At 34.9% G+C, this 18,437-nt stretch overlaps 1 protein-coding gene across 4 annotated transcripts; it reads right to left on the bottom strand.

The window, feature by feature from the left end:
* Positions 1 to 1,957: 1,957 nt before the first annotated feature.
* Positions 1,958 to 14,283, bottom strand: LOC129895550 (guanylyl cyclase 1). Of its 4 annotated transcripts, none has more exons than XM_055971274.1 (10): positions 14,140 to 14,282; positions 13,624 to 13,788; positions 13,373 to 13,497; positions 12,033 to 12,144; positions 10,863 to 10,937; positions 8,223 to 8,311; positions 8,056 to 8,114; positions 7,146 to 7,218; positions 2,964 to 3,039; positions 1,958 to 2,267 (listed from the first exon to the last, which is right to left on the bottom strand). In XM_055971274.1, exons 2-10 carry the CDS (start codon positions 13,786 to 13,788, stop codon positions 2,220 to 2,222), a joined length of 822 nt encoding a protein of 273 aa, XP_055827249.1. In that variant the 5' UTR covers positions 14,140 to 14,282; the 3' UTR covers positions 1,958 to 2,219. The 4 variants fall into 4 exon arrangements, with proteins under 4 accessions (XP_055827249.1, XP_055827252.1, XP_055827250.1 ...); XM_055971277.1 differs by having other exon boundaries at positions 13,624 to 13,809; positions 14,140 to 14,256; XM_055971275.1 differs by lacking the exon at positions 1,958 to 2,267 and having other exon boundaries at positions 2,955 to 3,039; positions 14,140 to 14,283.
* Positions 14,284 to 18,437: the final 4,154 nt, after the last annotated feature.

The raw sequence follows: 18,437 nt of genomic DNA, 5'->3' as shown, positions 1-18,437 counted from the left end.
GTGGGTTGTCATTCCGGACGCTGAATTCGAGAGTTGCTTGTCCGGTGGAGGTATTCGAGTGCGATTTCGGCAATTGAGGTAGGTTTGGCTATCTTTCTTTGAGATTGAGATGGGGTAATTAGTCATTCATATGTTATAGACTTTGGGATGGGGTTGTAGTATGAGTTGAGAATGTTATATATATTGTGATGTCCGTGTAGAGGCTTATTTATTAATGTGTTGCCGTGACGGGGTTTATTTGTATTACATAGCCCGTGTGGGGGCCTTATTTGTTATCTTATTTGCTTTGAGAGCATGTGAATTATGATTTGCCTAAGAGAGAGGCTTGAGTTGGGGGTTTTGAGCATACTTGAGTATTGAAATATTGTTGAGAAAGGGGTGAATATTTAAATGAAAGTGTGTTCTTCCCGTTACTATTTATTGAGGGTGAATATCATGTATAGGTTAAGTTTTGAGAACTTTGAACCTTATACCACATGTGAGTTGATTATTACTTCCATGCATATGTGTTTTGATGCATTCATCCTCATTCATCATATCATGAAACATGGGAAGTTGAGAAATATGGAAATTCTTTTTGAGAAAGAAAATGAAACACCTTTAAACCTTTGTATCTTGAGTCCCTGACCGAGGCAGTTTTTCGGCAGGGTAGTGGATGCATTGTGATCCCAACCTTTGTAGCTTGAGTCCCTGACCGAGGCAGTTTTTCGGCAGGGTAGTGGATGCATTGTGATCCTAACCTTTGTATCTTGAGTCCCTGACCGAGGCAGTTTTCCGGCAGGGTAGTGGATGCATTGTGATCCCTTGACCACGAGGAGGTGGCAAGGATAATGAGATATTGTGATTGAGGTATATGGTCTGCGAGACCCCCATGGGTCCTGCTTGGTAGCATAGCTCGGCAGGTATATACGACAGGCTGTGCGATAGTCTTGATTCCACCGTACCACTACATCATTGCATCATCATATTGCATTGCATTGCATTGATATCTGTGTTGCTTGAATTATCTGATTAATTATGATTATGAGCTATTATTATGGGTTTACTTTACTCGCGCCAATATATATATAAACTGGCAGCACCGATGCCGAAGTGGGACTTTTCTGTATGCAGGTGGAAGCGTTTCTTAGTTTATTTCATAGATTTGATTAATTCCTTATACTCCGTCAGCTAAAACCTACTGAGTACATGTGAATTGTACTCACCCCTACTTCTGTGTCCCTTTTTGATGCAGATACTAGTCGGGGTACCCCACGTGGCAGTTAATATTCTAGCGGATTGTGTATTCTCAGATTAGTGGTGAGGTCCTAGAATTCGGATCGTCACTAGTCTATCTTTATTTTTCAGTCTTTTGTATCATTCAGAGACTTATGTTGTATCTTCAGATTCGAACCTTGCATTAGATGCTCTTTATACTTATGACACCAGGTTTTGGGATAATTTCTTCATTATTTTTTTTTCTTTTTATTTAAATCGTGGCATCACTTTTCCCTTTGGGAGTCTTGTATGAGTTTTATTTTTAGGGTTATACATCAGATTGGGTTTTGAGATGTGTGCCATCATGACCTCAGTTTTTGGGTCGTGACATAATCATATCACATTCCAAATGTCACAATCAGAATATGGCATATCTATCATGATCTGCGCTAGATCCAGTGTGAAATAAATGAATTTACACACGCAACAACTATTATTAATTAGCTTCGTTAATAACAATAAACAAATTAAACCTCGAGCGGGAAGCGCAACTATTACACGGATCATACCATGAAATAGTAGAAGAAAGAAAAATCATTAATTCTAACAATATCCCCAGAAGCCTGCTGTCTCTAAGCCAAATCTAGAATCAATCAAATACAATGGACTTCTGTTGGTGTATAGAAAGATTAGAAAAACACAAAGAAAAGTCTTGCTTTAATTTTGGGATGTACAAGTTAGAAAAATTAAGACAATAAAATAGTAATATTCACATGTATAGATTGATTGAATAGATTCTCAATTCAGGAACAAATTCACAAGGTATTTATGTCAATCATTAAGAGCACAGTCTTTTCGTTTCCACTTGCATCACGGAAGCCCTGGCTTTCTTAAAAATTTCTCACTATGAGGATTCTTTGAAAAGGTTCGTGCTGCTATTGCTCAATTTAAAGAATACACACAACAACAAAACATAATATGATCGATCAGTTTATTTTTAGAGTAACTGCGTAAAACAACGATCACCATGCATGATGGCTGCTTTTAGTCTCCTCTCTTTCTACACGGATCTGCATTCAAGAGATAAAAACTTAGAATGTCATCAATATATCTTCAACATCTGAATTCCAACAAAACCAGGGAAAAGAAGAACAAACTGTAGAATAGTCACCCCTACCGCTTTGTTTTTTAACAGGTCATTATCATATTTGATTAAAGCTTTCATACCCTCGTGGGGGATAAAGGAAAGACTTGAGTAGATTGGTAGTCATATACCAACAGAATTATCTTTATTATTATCATGCATCCAGTAGTTTAGAGGTATCGCAAAATCTGCAGTTTGCAGTATGTTCTGAGATTTCATTTGTTCTTCTTACTTGGTTGAAGCTCTTGTAATATTTGATACATTTTTTTACTTCTTTATCAAACGATCAAATCCAAAGTAATTAACTACTGTACACACAGGAATGCATCTTCCCCCGTAAAGTTGCAAACCAGGAAAGACTGATTATAACAATTCTCAGAATGCCCATTTACTATATCCTGTTTTCCTTATCAAGAAAATAAATAAATGCCTTGTGACAATGCATGCTCTTGCAAATCGAATTCCTAAAGTGAATTTGATTGCATAGTCATCAATAATTAATTCAGTGTCAGATTAAATTAAATGAAACTGAAGCAGGCATCTCAATCAGCAACAAGTATGAGTAAGATGGGCCTTCATTCTTTCATGTCACAGGAAAAATTGGAAAAACAGCTTAATTTACCAGTAGAAGATCTTCATCAGTTCCGAAGGATTTGCGGGCCTTCTCTAAACACTTTGAAGTGACCCTTCCATATTTCCTGCATAAGATTTCTAAACATAATGCAAATATAAACTAACTGGTTTCTCAAACAACCTAAAGCAGAATCGTAAAAATCCAAAAATAAAAAGTTGGTTTCTTTGAAGAAGGAACCTTTTTTATTTTATTATAGAGAAAATTTGCTACTCTTTTTTGATAATGGTAACAATTCATTATAAAAAAACACATAAGATGCTGATAAAGAGAACAAAATACATACTCCAAAAGTAAATCAGAGTATTACAAGCCCCTGGATCTAACAAAAACTTAAAGGGATTACGTAACTTCGAGTATGAATTCACTATAATTTACAGGATTCTTTACTCCAAAAAAAAAAAAGTAATATACAGTTCTGTATAACTCTCTGTGTAGAGTTATTTGTATTGTAAAAGCATCCAGAGTTTTTTTTTCCTTTCAAACTATTCACCAAATGCAAGCTGGGATGAGTTGCCACCATTTAATACCATCAACTACTGCATTCCAACATCTCAGGATGTTTACTGTCTTAGACCAACTCATTCCAGTCATACACAAGAACATGTGCCATAGTTGAGCTGTGACAACACAATGTAGAAACAAATGAGAATTGTCTTTCACCTTCTTTTTCACATAGGTGACATCTGAAACCCAATATGTAACCCCTCCTCTTAAATTTCTCTTGAGTTAGACATGCTTTTCTGGCCACTAACCATACAAACCATTGAGGTTGCAATTACTTTCCAAATCTGCTACCATGGCCATCCCTTCACCTCATGGCAAGAACCCATCAAAATACTAAAGCTGATTTTACTGAGAAGATTTTGGAGCTTGAGCCTTTCCATACCAGAGAACCCCCACAATCGGTTTAAACTTGAACCTGCTCCACTTGATCTAGCATTCCAGAAACTCTATTCACTTCCCAATCATTTAGCCATTCTCTGAGGTTTAGATTCCAGCTTTGGTGTTTCTCTTGTCTCTTCGACTGTGGCTTGAAGATTTGTTGCTAGCAGATATAGGTCAGGATATTAGTCTTTTAGAGGGCCACGTCCTATTAGGGTTGCGTATCGGTCGGTTCAGTTTGGTTTTGAAGTTTATCGGTTTGACTTCTCAGTTATTGATTTATAGACATGCCAAACCTTTATAGAACCATTAAGATATTGGCTTATCGGTTATTGATCATTATCGGTTCGATTATCGGTTTAACCAGTAAGATTTGAGAAAAAAAATTGAAAATCACTTAGAAACAAGGTGACAAACAAAATGAACCATGCACATTTAATGGATACATTCCGTCTTGCTCAAAAGCAAATGTAAAACATTGTATAATAACCAAGAGTTTGAGACAGCAAGAAATAAAAGTATGAAAACTAAACCCTAAGTAAAGGACTTTATATACTCCTATTAATTTTCTTTTTTAAAAAAAAAAAAAAAAAAAAAAAATATACTGAATGGTAAAAAAGGGCAGCCCAGTACACTAAAGCTTCCGCTATGCGCAGGGTCCGGGGAAGGGTCCGACCACAAGGGTCTATTGTACGCAGTCTTACCTTGCATTTCTGCCAGAGGCTGTTTCCAAGGCTTGAACCCGTGACCTCCTGGTCACATGGAAGCAACTTTACCAGTTACTCCAAGGCTCCCCTTCATATACCGAATGGTAATTAATATAAATTATTAAGTTACTATCGAGTTATCGGTTAACCCGTTAAGAAAAAACCTTAAACCGTTAAGAACCAATAACCGGATAACAAAACAAATTAAAACCATTACCAAAACCGCTAAACCAATAACCCATTACCGATAAACCAGTAACTTTTTTTCGGTTTGGTTTATCGATTTCGGTTCGATTTTGAACACCACCACGTCCTATCCAGTTATCATCCCAAAAGGCAGCCCACCTACCATTTCCTAGCTGAATTTCTGTGCTGCAGAAAAAATAAGGCCCTAGTGTAGAGATTGATCTCCAATTGCTTACACCATAAGGGGATTCACCACCTTTGTGCATCACTGGGAGACTTTTTCAAACTTAAAATCAATTACCTTCCTCCATAAAGCCAGGTACTAATTATTATATCTCCACAGCTACTTAAGTAAGAGACTTTTGTTGTGTTGCCTCAAATTTCTGATGCCTAAACCGTCAAGTGCTTTGCTTGATATGACTGTCTTCCAGTTTACCAAGTGAATAGCTTTTTGTTTCCTTGCCAAATGAAATTCCTTCTGAGAGTGTCCAACCTTCTTTCCATCTTGACTGGTAGAGGGAAAAAGGATCGCATAAGTTGGAAGAGAATCAAACACTATTTTACTAGGACCACTCTGCTTCCAAGTGAAAGATATTGAGTCTTCCACTTAGAGAGTCTCTTAATAGATCTATCAATCACACCAACCCATATCTCCAGTGCTTTGTTTTTGGCCCCCAGTGCTAGGCCAAGATAAGTAGTTGGCATACTACCAACTTCACGTGCCAAGGACCTGCCAACCAATGAATCTAAGGTACCATGTTGATAAGAAAGGTCAGACTTTTCCTCCAATTGACATGTAGCCTGAGACTGCTTCAAAGACAGTACGAATCATCAACTTCAACATCACGTAGAATCAGAGAGTCATCTGCATATAGCAGATGAGAGATATCCATCCCAATCCAGCTTTGTTGGATGACATAAAACCCCAAATTCATCCATTTGCCTTAGCTTTCTAAACATGCTATTAAGTGATAAAATTTGCTACTCACTTTCCTACTACACCACCAAATTAAGAATAAATTTCTTGGGCGGGTTAATCAAATCACAAAGACAAGGAAAATAACAAATTTAAAGTCTAGATTCTGAAGAAGAGTTCCATTCAAACAAACAAAAGACTCCTTCATCCTTTAGACAAATCATACATCTTCTAGAATAGTCATAGAAAAGATACAGGAATATCCAGGTAGAAATTCAGAAATTACATGTTCTCTTACCTAGTACATTTAATAGCTGCCATGGACCTTCACAGAAAGTATATCTGCTCAATAGAACCATGCAACATGTCTGTGTTCCCTCAGGAATGACTTAGACCACCCCAATAGATTTAACAGTTTGGTGTGTAGGATGAAACATTGAAGAAATGCCAAATTAACTCTCCTGCTACAGCCTACTATACCAACATTTTGACAGGGCTAGGACTAAGAGAAATTCCACCTCCTCACCCTGTAGCCCCGTCAAGGATAATTTGAACTAATTCTAAATAACTGCTTGGTGCAAAACTGGCCAGATGAGTTGAGCCTTTTATTTTCCAACAGCTCTTTTTGGTACGTGCCTTAGTAACTAAAATCAGTACACACTATAATGTTCCTCTAGCTATTCCTAAAGCTTCCATGAATTGTTTCTGTCATCTCCATGTAAATGGATATACACAAAGCTGAGGAGACTCACGTTGCTGGATATCATGGCTGGAGTATAGGAGACAAAATTGGAAGTATTTGGGACCTCTTCAGAAGATCATCTCTTTGAAAAAGATATTTCTCTGATGGACCCTTCCCCATCCAAGTAACATATCGTATATCACTATCCTCTGTCTGTCAGGTGATATTTGGACTTTGCACTGCTCCGCTCCATATTCCTTAGGATGTCCTATAAAATGCCAAATGAACCTTATTTCAACACCCCATCACAAACTCGACAACCTCCATGAAAATCATACCTTTAGGGGATAAAGAAAAAACTTTAAATGTTTCATGACTTGTTTTCACTGAGTTTTAGGAATTATCTCCCCTTGTTGGAGAAAACCCCTTCTCTGTTCAGTACCATACCAACCACCAAAGCATAAACATGTTCATGATGTCTCTGTCTTGTCCATGTCTCTATGTTACCAGTTGTGCTCTCTACTCTACAATAATAAACTAAACACCTCACCCCATATCAAATCCAAGTAACATAAGCATTGACATCTTAATAGAGACATCCAACAACAAACAAAATTATAAATAACTTCTTCATCTTCCACTTTTATGATGAAAAATATCATGAAATTAAAATAGTCATTATTAGAATTGGTAAGATCGTCTATCAGGAATGGTCCTTTTGTAAGTTCCTTGTTAATTTAATGGTGAAAAGATGAGATGAATTTTTGTTAACGAAGCTAAAGGTAATTAGGAAAAACCTTGAACTGGCAGGATCACGAATCTCAAACTCATCTGCGTCAGTGTCATAGCCACAGATGACAATATAATGACCTGTGTAAACATGATTCAGAAAAGAGGATTCTATTATTTGTGCAATAACTCAAGTATGAAGAGGACAGAGGTCCATTAGATCAGTACTCAGATCAGAAATGTATTTTGTAGTCAATCATATCATTGTCTAACCTAACTATCTTTCTAATTGATTAAACCTATATGCCACTTAATGATGCCATATGAATGCCAAGACAGTCCAGTGACACTTTAGCATACAGAAAAGGTGGGAGTTTCCATCTGCAAACCAATAAGTTGAAAGATAACAAACAACATGTACTATATTTTCCCATGCTAGTGGAGCTTAGAAGAATAAAATTTACACAAACTAGAAGTCTTCCCATTGATGAAAATATCAGTAGGCAAATAATGAAATGATAATTTTGGACCTTTACTAAGATATAAACAATGTTTTATTAGTGAACTTTCTAATAGTTGTCAATAATTGTTTCAACCTTCAGTTATTTAGTTTCATCTTTCAACATTGAATTTCCTAATATTTAAGAATTATCACCCCAGGTTTGAATAAACTTACATACCTGATTTAAAAAAAACATTTTTTGCATGTAGTTCAATATGTTATTTAGGGCATACTTGCGAGTTAATATGACCCTTCCAAAAAATATAAATTCCCCTGTTAAACTAGTTTTATATTCAAATGAGGATGAAAAGAGATTAAGGGAATCTGGACATTTTTCAATAAAGCTATCTGTATGTCAATTAATTTCATAATAACTAGTAAGTATTTTGACCTCCCAAAATGTTGTTTTAACTAGAGTCCACTCTACTTGAAAAGCTGCACCACGTATGAGGAGCAGGAATGAAGAAACTTCTCACCAGTGTAGTCTGGAGTGTCGATGCATAAATCTGAAGCACAAACATCCAACCAAGAATGACTGCAGAAAAGGTCATATATGTAAGAGAAAAATATGTCTGCTCTGGTGACGAAGGAAGATACAAGGGAAGGTAAAAAGTGATGAATCAATAAAAGATGAACATTATACCTTAATTTGTACTGATCAACTAAAGTAATTACAAGAAAATTTCCAGACAAGATCAGTAAAGAGATCTCTTCGCTGCTGATTGATCTGCACTGGAAAAGGAGGATGTTTATGTATAATATCATAGGATGATAAACATAGAGCTATAGTGAGCAAATTAAGTTCCTGAACCTGTAGATTGACAGAAAATAAAAACATTGCAAAATTCAACAAAGTTGAGTTGACACTATGCAAGTTGCTTACAAACAAGAGCATAGAGAAGAACTATTTTGATAGGGAGTTCACAAACTGTGATGAACACTATTCACAAGATCAAATAATTAGTTAAAACCAATTCTAAAATAAGGTCACACCCTATGGCCAAGGCTTACTGAGACTTGCACTACAAGGAAGAAGAATAGTCTGATGATATGCTCCACGCCATCCTGTGGCCTCAAACTGGCCCCACAACAAGTAAGGATCGATTAGTCAATCAATCTATGCCTCGACCTTAAACAAGCAAGTTGGTATCAGCTCTATGAATTCTCTGTCGTCATTCCGAGCTATTGGATGTCAAACAATGAACCTAATGTAAGTGTAAACATAACAATTAAGCCTTAATCCTAACTAGTTGGATCACCTATCTGGAATTTTTTACTTCCATGGCATCATCAATTCTGAGAAATTGTAGGTCGTCTGAGACACCTACTCTCCATCTGAGTTTGGGTTCGACTTGATCCCCTTTATCACCTCATATCATCGAAGTGTAACACTTACAATGTGGAGGTCTATGTAGGGCATGGATAAACCATCTCACATTACCTTTTCTCATCTTACAACCTCAAAATGGCACCACCTGAAGGCCCTACAAACAGTTCCAGATTCAGCATCACCATTTCAACTAGAAGACCCCATCCTGTATGAGTGATTTGCAGGAATGACCTCCATAATGGGTGGTCTTGTACTTTTGACAGCTTAACAATTTATTTTTTTAATGAAATGAACTCTGCTTAAGGAAATCCATTGGGCAAAACTTTTGTTGCCCATTGGACATAGGTTGTGAGCATAAGCTGGTTTTGCCTTGGGCAACAAACGCTTTGCCCAGTGGATTTTTTAAAGTTAAGGTCATTTTCAACAAATTTTGTTAAGAGCAGGGAAAAAAATTCAAGCCCACCCTTTATCGTATCCTATTTATATAATTTATACATCCTATAGGGTACTCTGGCCCTAATGTTACCTTTCCCAAGAAAAAACAAAGGTACCCTGACCCTGTACCGGCCAAAGATTGTTCTTCTGCCAAGACATTAATTAGTAACAAAACAAATGTATAGGCTTCCTTTTGTATGCATATTGTACCAATGTAAGTGTTTATATACAAAAAAACATACCCTACTCCCTATGTAAGTACTCCCTCCATCCCAAATTATGTGATGTAGTTCGACTGGGCACGGAGTTTTTGAGCAATATGGGAAGACTTTGCAATGATTCAAAACTATCCATAAAATAAATGATTTTTTACATAGAAAAGCATGCCTTTGTGGACTTTCTGCCAAATAAGTGGGACCCAACAGGGGTAAAGTGTTGATAGTTTCATTAAATATTTGTCAAATAAGGAACGGGATTGACTAAAAAGGAAAATGTTTCACATAAATTGGGATAGAGGGAGTATCATGAGAGTGGGGCTTGAGAGAGCAAGCTGATAGGTTAACATCTAAGCTCTCAAATTCATCTTTGTACATTTCATTTGAAACATAAGACACGCTTCATCTAAAAGTTTAAGGATTAGGAGAGGACACATTTACTAATCTACTTAAGTTTTTAACATGCTGTCCTAATCTTCTTTTTTTTTTTTTTTGAGGGGGGGAGGCAGAACATAGAATACAATAATAAGCTAGACCAAACCACAAAAGTGAACACATTTATTCATTTATGTAATTAGGCTTTCAACAAAACAAATCCCGGTTTCTGTTATGATAGGGCTAGTTGCTAAGTCTCTAAGACTAAGAAAATGAGACTAGCTATCCCTTCTAGAAAAACTATACTCCCTCCGTTTCAAAAAGAATGGTCTAGTTTGACTTAGCACGAAGTCTAAGAAAATAAAGAAGACTTTTCAATCTTATGGTCCTAAATTAAAGTTAAGTCAAATGTACCAAAATGGTCTTTAATCATATGGCCTTAAATATGCCACGTGGAAAGTTGAAATTTAAGTGTTGCCAAAAAAGGAAATGGGTCGTTCTTTTTTAAATAGACTAAAAAGGAAAGCAAGTCATTCTTTTTGAAATGGAGGGAGTATTTTTTTAAGGCCACAGTCCATGTTTACCAACAAAGAGCAGACCATGTAATACTTTACGTCCAATAATGTTCATCTTTTGTTTATAGCAACGAATGGTTAAAAAAAGATGATCACGTTTTTCTCTCATCTCTACTTAATTTTAACTTTGCAAGCAAACTCTGTTAAAATGCAAAACTAGTCTTGTAAGTATTCTTTTATTAGTAAAGAGTAATATCATTGATTTCTACCACTAAGAACTAGTTCTTTACGTATTACAAACAGGAAGCTCAAAACTCCTAGTTCATAACTCTTGTAGTAAATCCAAAACTAATTCAGATGAAATCTTAGCAACCCTGCAAAATATCGACTATTGACTGGAAATAAATTGCTACCTCTATACTTATACCAGCATCACGTGATTTTTGAAATAGCATGTCCACTCGGACAAGATCATTGGGCAGTTGTTCCTGCAAATATTCAATGTTATGAGCTTTACAAAGGCAGAAAAAAGAAAACCAAATTTCACAGAGCAAGCCACCACCATGAGCAGGCGTCATATCTTTCCTGACATCAGCCACAATAGCTTCACATATATCATGTTTTTAGTTACTATAACTCCTGCTTTTGTACCAAATCAACACAACTAAATATGCAAAGAGCGAAAACAAAAAAAGAAGCAAAAAATAGATTGTTTTAGATAGTAAATGTGACATGAGCAACCTGATTTACTTGATATACAAATAGAGCAGTTAGAGTGGGATGAGATTGAAGTGCAATTTTTGTGAGACAAATTTCGAAGATTAATATATGAACTCAACATGAAATCATGGGAAAAAGCAATCTCTATCAGGTTATGATAGCTTTTTCATCACATGGATCTTAATTCTACACTCGTCAGAGAGTAAACATCAACATATTGTCTATAACTTACGTTATTCCACACATTGACATTTAATATGAGCATTATCAGTTGAGGACATTAGAAGCACATAACATGCAATTTGACATTTTTGACAATCAGAGAACTGACAATCTAGAGGATATAGGAAAATATCTGGATCTAAATAAGAAAAAACAATCAGCATAATACATAAATAGACACTCAAACTTGGCCTCAGCTGACAAGTAAACACTCCAACTCTGAATATGAACATCTAGACACCTCCACTCGTCTCCACCGAGTCAGTTGAACACTCCAACTTACAAAATGATCATCTAGACACCTCCAAAATTTATGTTCCACATAAGCGTTGGGTGTCCACGAGACACAATGGAGACGAGCTGCAGTGTTTAATTGTCAGTTGAGATCAAGTTTAGGTGTCTAGATGTGCACTCTCAAAGTTGGAGTGTGTACTTGCCAGTTAAGGCCAAGTTGGAATGTTTGTTTATGTATTATGCCAAAAAAATATGGTGTTAAGTTGCTGAAATATCTGGAGTGGATCAACCTATTTCACATTTTGCTAGGTCACTGGCATCATTTCAAACTGAATGTCAATGTGTGAATGAGCAGTTTACAGAGTGAAATCTCTTATCCACAATTTTTTTATGAGAAAGGACAATACCTTGTAAAATGTCTCCACAGAAAAACTTGGATTTGCACCTAATGTTACTGTGAAGTAGGAAAAATTGACAGAAAATTTCTTCAATAAATATGCCAGATCAACTGTCCAAATACTGCAAAAAATAAAAGCAACAGTGATTATCTTTGAAAATCATTTCATCTTGATCATATAAGAGGCAGATGATAGTTTCCTTTGACCCCATTCAATCCAGCAGATAATTCGAGTGAAAATTGTGATATACCAATGACAAAATAAATAGTGGTACTGAATAATCAGAGAATAAGATGAATTATACCAGAGCCTTGATTTTCAATAAAATTAATATGCTTGATCAAAACAAAATTTGCAGCAGGGAAAACAATTGACCAGAAAAATTTTGAGGCTACGATATTATAATCTTACTTTTGAATGAATAAATACCACTAACTAGTTCCTATTTAAGAAACATAAGATATATTTTACAAAGAATTATCAGTTAGTTCAATCTCTACAATGAGAAGCTCACCTGCTGCAATTTGGTGGTGGTGTCTCGACAGAAAGAAACACATGTTATTTGAAGATGGAAAGAGTACAGTCATTAATGTCAAAACACAAATATAATTTTTTTCTTAGCTTTTGGTGCAACATGGAAGATGTACATGCTTTAGGCAAATCATGCATGAAAAATAAATACTGGAGACAACATGACACAATATACAGGGGTTAGAAGAATATCTTTCCCTAGAATGATGATTAAACAGGGACAAGCTTCAATTCTTAAGTTCATAGGTACAGGAGAATTACATTTTCTTATTTTTTGCTCCGAAAATATCATAAAAACGTACAAATCAACACATTCTACGTATATCTAGTTCACTTATTATCATCACTCCCTCATGTTGGAACCTAAACAGAAGTGCGAAAGCATTGGCTGACTACAAGGGAGTATTTAATACTGTGGGGATCCAAAACTTTAAGAGTAACATCCAAGAAAAAATGCTACATAGAAGACCCGCATCAATTGATACAAAACATTGAAAACAAAACAAATTTCTATCGGGAACATCCTTTTCTCGTTTGTATACAGTACCTACAATGGAAATCCTAAGCATGTTATAATTGAATACTTCGACTTTGACCAACACTTATTGAAAAGGTGGGAATTCTCAAAGCAATAAATGACACAAGTATCAGCTTCTTACAACTCGAGCAAACAAAAGAAGATAAAGTAAAAACAGATAAACAAAGAGATGAATGAATATAGATAACTAAAGGCTATATCTCACATCAAAACGGAGCAAAAAGGTAGGGCCATTAGTAAAGAATTATCATCAAATACTCATAGCACTTTGAAGTAGTACCTCGTAGTGCAGCAGAACTCTTGTAATTCTTGCATGTTACAATATTTGATTCCAAGAGTCCTCAAAACCATCAGAACACAAGCAAGACCACAGTCCCACGAATGTAGTTGGTTTATATGTGGAACCTAGAGCAACAAAATTCAGGATATATTAAGAAGAGTCACTAGATTTTATACAAACACCAGTAAGTAGTGAGATTCAAACATTGAGATCAGCATAGAACTTCCAAGAAGAAAAGAAAATTGACTCACATCGACAAAGTATGAGCCGGACAGAGTGCCATGGAATTTGTCTCGACCCAATGATTTTTTTAAGAGCAAGGATTCTACCAAACTTAAACGGTCCCTTCCTGATTCTTTGGTGTTATCTTCTTCTGTTCCCAAAAACTTGTTCAATAGAACATATAATGGCCACATCTGAGATAGTTTGTGAAGTCGCTAAACAATCAAATCGAAATTCTAATTTATGAATTATCATCATGAACCACAAATGACCATAAAAATTGATAAAGCGAAAGATTCATTAATAAACACGAAGATGTTCATGTGACCAATTCAATCTATAGTACTTGTTTGCAAATTGGTTAAATTTAACCATAACGTCAACATCTCTTTTATAAATGGCTACCACACATTTAATAATTACAAGACCATATATTTGTAGATAATGGACAACAGGAACATGCCATGAACTATACTATATCAAAGAATAACAAAATTCACAAATCTTTCGCGAAAAGAATGAACGGATAGCAGGGGGAAAAGTACCTTTTGATGAGGCGTTGACACAAGAAAGAGTTGTTGTAAGAAATAAAGGAAAAAGCCTCTATTGTCTGTTTTTCTGGATGTCAGGGTTATGTCGACGCTCTTTTCTTCTGGATTTTCTCAAAAAGATTACACGTAAAGAGATTCTTCAACAATAGGTCGTTGTAGTATAGTGGTAAGTCTTCCCGTCTATCACGCCGGGTGACCCTGGTTCGATCCCCGGCTACGGTGAACTTTCTGTATTTTGTTTCGCATTGCAAATTTTCTATTATCCGTTTTTATGAAATGATATTGTGTCTCTCTTTTCTTTTTTTTTTCTACGATTATGCAAGATTTTTCCATATTTTTCCTAACTTATAATTCATTATACCTTTTTATTCTTGGATCTATAATTTTTGGATTAGGAAGAAACCGTCTTAAGATTTATAAGCTTTAATAAGCGAATACAATTTATAAAAAATACGTTTTTTTTAGCTAAATCTCATTGCGGTTCCTTTAAATAAATGAGTTTGAATTCATGGGTTTCTATTAAGAAAAATACGCTTAAGCTATAAAGTTTATTAGCCAAATTTTGATGAAAAAGTAATTAAAGTATTTAGAATAATATATAAAGATTAATATATATTATATATATATATATATATATATATATATATATAATTATAAAAATTGCGTACATAATTTGTATTTGGTTCGATTCTTTCTTCGATTTATTTTTAATTAAATGAAATCAAATTAAATATTATCATTTTTTTACGGTTTAAAACCAAACCAAGTAATCAAACCCAAATAGCTGTCTATTTATTTAATCAGTTTAATTTAATTTTAGATTTTGAGATATTTAATCAAACTTTGAACACCCTTTTAACTGTTAATATTAGTCTTCTACTTCTTCAAATGCTGCCATAGAAATGGCTCTACATATACTACTCTCCATTCACCTACTAATTTTGTCTCTATATATATACTTTTTCAACGACATAATATATTTTTAAAAACAAAAGTGAAAAAAATTGGGGTAGGTGAAGGTGTGTATACTGAAGATCTGAAGCAACACCTGGTTCAAGGATGTAGATTTAATTGAAATTCATTGCGATCGAAAAATGATGAACCTTGGTCCTATTATTTACTGTATTTCTATATATATATATATATATATATATATATATATATATATATATATATATATATATATATATATATATATATATAAAAGCATTTGAGTCATTAACAACAATAACATATTCGCGAAATTCTACAAGTGGAATCTAGGGAGGGTAGGATGTACGCAGGCCTTACCACTACCTCATGGAGATAGAGAAGTTGTTTCCGAAAGACCCTCGACTCAAAAGTCACAGTCCCAAGTAAGAGAGAAAAACAATATATATAGCGTAATGGCAAAAAAAAAAGCAATGCAAATTTTACAAGACAAAAACAATAACGATAACAAAGTAATGTGATAATCAAAGGCAATAACAACACAACTATAATAGCACGCCTATACCTACGACCAACCCTAAACCGACACAAGTAGGGGTGTTCATGGTTCGGTTTGGATCGGTTATTGATTAAAACCATAATCAAACCAATTTAATCGGTTATTAAATGTCTAAAACCATAACCAAACCAAGTAAAATAATAACCACAGGTTTGGTTATTGTCGGTTTGATTCGGTTTGATTCGGTTTGATTCGGTTATTCGGTTTATGACTAGCTGAGATAATTCAAATATTCTCTCTCTGCATTCTTCAAATTCTTATGAAGCTCTTTTTTCCTCACGACCCACAGAGGTTCAAAACAGAAAATGAAACAACATAAACATTCGGAAAAAAAAGAAAACAACTTAAAATTAATTTAAAATTTGAAAAACTCCTTACAAACCTTCTCAAAATTTGACAATCTTATACTTGGGGTTGAGAAGTTGAGGTTGCTCTTGAGCCTTCACTGTTAGTCTATGACTGTGAGTCTGTGACTTTGTGAGAAACCAACGTGAGAGGAACAAAAATGTAAAAGGAAAACAGATACTAGGGTTTTAAAGTTTTAACTTTTACTTTATATTGCTGTCTGCTGCTCAAGTGTTTAGTGTTTATTAGAAATTTAGGATTTAGAATTTAGGATTTAGAATTGGGTTTGAGAGTTGGGCTAATGGGCTTGGATTGTTGGACTTAGACCGCTGTTTAGTGTTTATTAGAATTTATAATTGGGCTTGAGAGTTGGGTTTGGATTGTTGGGCCTTAAAAATAAGTATATTAATATTAAATTAATAATTAAAACGTATAAAATATCTTTAATTATTTATGAAAAACTAATATTATACATATAAATAATTATAAATTTTAAGTATATAATTATCGGTTTGATTCAGTTATTTATTCGATTATTTTTTTTATAACCATAACCAAACCAAATATTATCGGTTATTCAAATTTAAAACCAAATCAAACCAAACCAAACTGAATGTCGGTTTTTTTATTCGGTTTGGTTAAATTTTCGGTTTGGTTTTGGTTTTAACCAAAACTGTGAACAGCCCTAGACACAAGGCAATACACCATTCTATTCTTACTATCCTTCTATCCTAATCTGCAAACTTCATTCCTTTCTATCTAAGGTCATTTCCTCGATGATATGAAGTAGCGCCATATCTTGCCTAGTCACCTCTCCCAATACTTTTTCGGTCTACCCCTACCCCTCTGCATAACCCCCAAATCTAACCGCTCGCACCTCCTAATTAGGGCGTCTACACCCCTCCTCTACATATGCCTAAACTATCTCAATCTTACTTTTCTCATCTTGTCTACCACATAGGCCACTCTCACCTTCTCCCGAATAACCTCATTCTTAATCTTATCATTCCTAGTGTGTCCATACATTCATCTCAACATCCTTATCTCTATAACATGCATCTTCTGAACATGAGATTTCTTTACTGACCAGCACTCCACTCCATATAGCAATGCCGATCTAACCACCATTCTGTAGAACTTACCTTTAAGTTTAGGTGGTACCTTCTTATCATAGAGAAATCCAAAGGCAATCCTCCATTTCATTCATGCTGTCCCAATGCAATGCGTGACATCATCGTTGATGCCCCCACTACTCTAGATGATGGATCCAAGATATTTAAAACTTTCTGTCTTGGGGATAGGTTGAGTGGCAAGTCTCACTTCCATGACATCTTCATCCATCGCAATACTGAATTTGCACTCTAAGTATTCTGTTTTGGTGCTACTCAATCTGAACCCTTTGGACTCCAGAGTTTGTCCCTGTAACACCTCCTAAAACATTGTATGTGATGTTTCAATTCTCGAAGAAATTGATACTGCTTCTGTATTTTGGACATAACTTTTTATAGGATGGTCCAAATTAGGTGATTCAAATTTCTGAATACCATCAACATCATTACCTACAACTTTTGTAAAAATCATATCTTAAGATTCGGAGGTTACGTAGGTCAAATAAATTAATTTTTGCAAGACATAGTGTTGTGATAAAATGGAGTATTTGTAGAAGAAACGTCATATCTCACTGTAGGATGCTCCAAATCAGTTGATTCTTAAGCGACATGAAAGTAGACTTCTAGATATACAATTCATATGAGACACCAAATCATAATGAGGAAGTTATTTTATTCAAAAGTAGCTCCGAAAAAGAGTATTCTGTTAAAACAAAGTTCATCTCACGAACTATGGAAAGATCTAGATCCATTTGACATCATACATGACATCAATAGTCCTCCATTTAACATCACCCATTACATCATAATCCTCCATTGAATTTTTAAGATCATTCTTTGTAATTATTTTTATTTATTATTAGGTCTCTCCTCCACACTTATAAATATCCACCTCATTTTCTCATTTTATTCATCAAGCTTTCTCAAGCAACTCTTCTCTCTATATATTTCTTTACTCATTCTTAAATATAGTTTTAGTTTTTAGTAGTGTAAAAATACTATTTCGGTGATTCTTATACTCCGGGTATTACACAAAACGCTCCGACGAGGAGAAAAGGCTAGGGGTTCAAGAGTGTTCATTGAGTTCTTCAATTCAGAGTAAAGCTTCGGATTTCAGGTATGTAAGGCTATTCATAGCATTGGACTGAGTTTGTCCATGCACCCAATATTTAAATTCATCGTACTTGAGTTATAATTGAGTTTTACCCTAATTCATGAATTCTAAATGAGTTAATTCTTCTTCTATTGAGTTAGATATATTTATGCATTGAGATTGTTATTATTTTTATCTCTCATATTATTAGAAATTGTTGTTCGTGGCTATTTTCCTATGAACCCTAATTGATTTG

This window comes from Solanum dulcamara, chromosome 7 (genome assembly GCF_947179165.1).
Source record: "Solanum dulcamara chromosome 7, daSolDulc1.2, whole genome shotgun sequence".
NCBI classification, from domain to species: domain Eukaryota; kingdom Viridiplantae; phylum Streptophyta; class Magnoliopsida; order Solanales; family Solanaceae; genus Solanum; species Solanum dulcamara.
The sequence above is the reverse complement of the archived record's forward strand: the minus strand, read 5'-3'. Positions and strand labels throughout refer to the sequence as shown.

What these genes read in the sequence shown, in the direction of transcription:
- LOC129895550 (XM_055971274.1), bottom strand. Translation starts at nt 13,788, where the DNA reads ATGTGGCCATTATATGTTCTATTGAACAAGTTTTTGGGAACAGAAGAA. An exon ending in CTGTGGAGACATTTTACAAG is followed by an intron (nt 10,938 to 12,032) that starts GTATTGTCCTTT and finishes GAATATTTGCAG; the next exon opens with GAACAACTGCCCAATGATCT. An exon ending in CGACACTCCAGACTACACTG is followed by an intron (nt 7,219 to 8,055) that starts GTGAGAAGTTTC and finishes ATGTTTACACAG; the next exon opens with GTCATTATATTGTCATCTGT.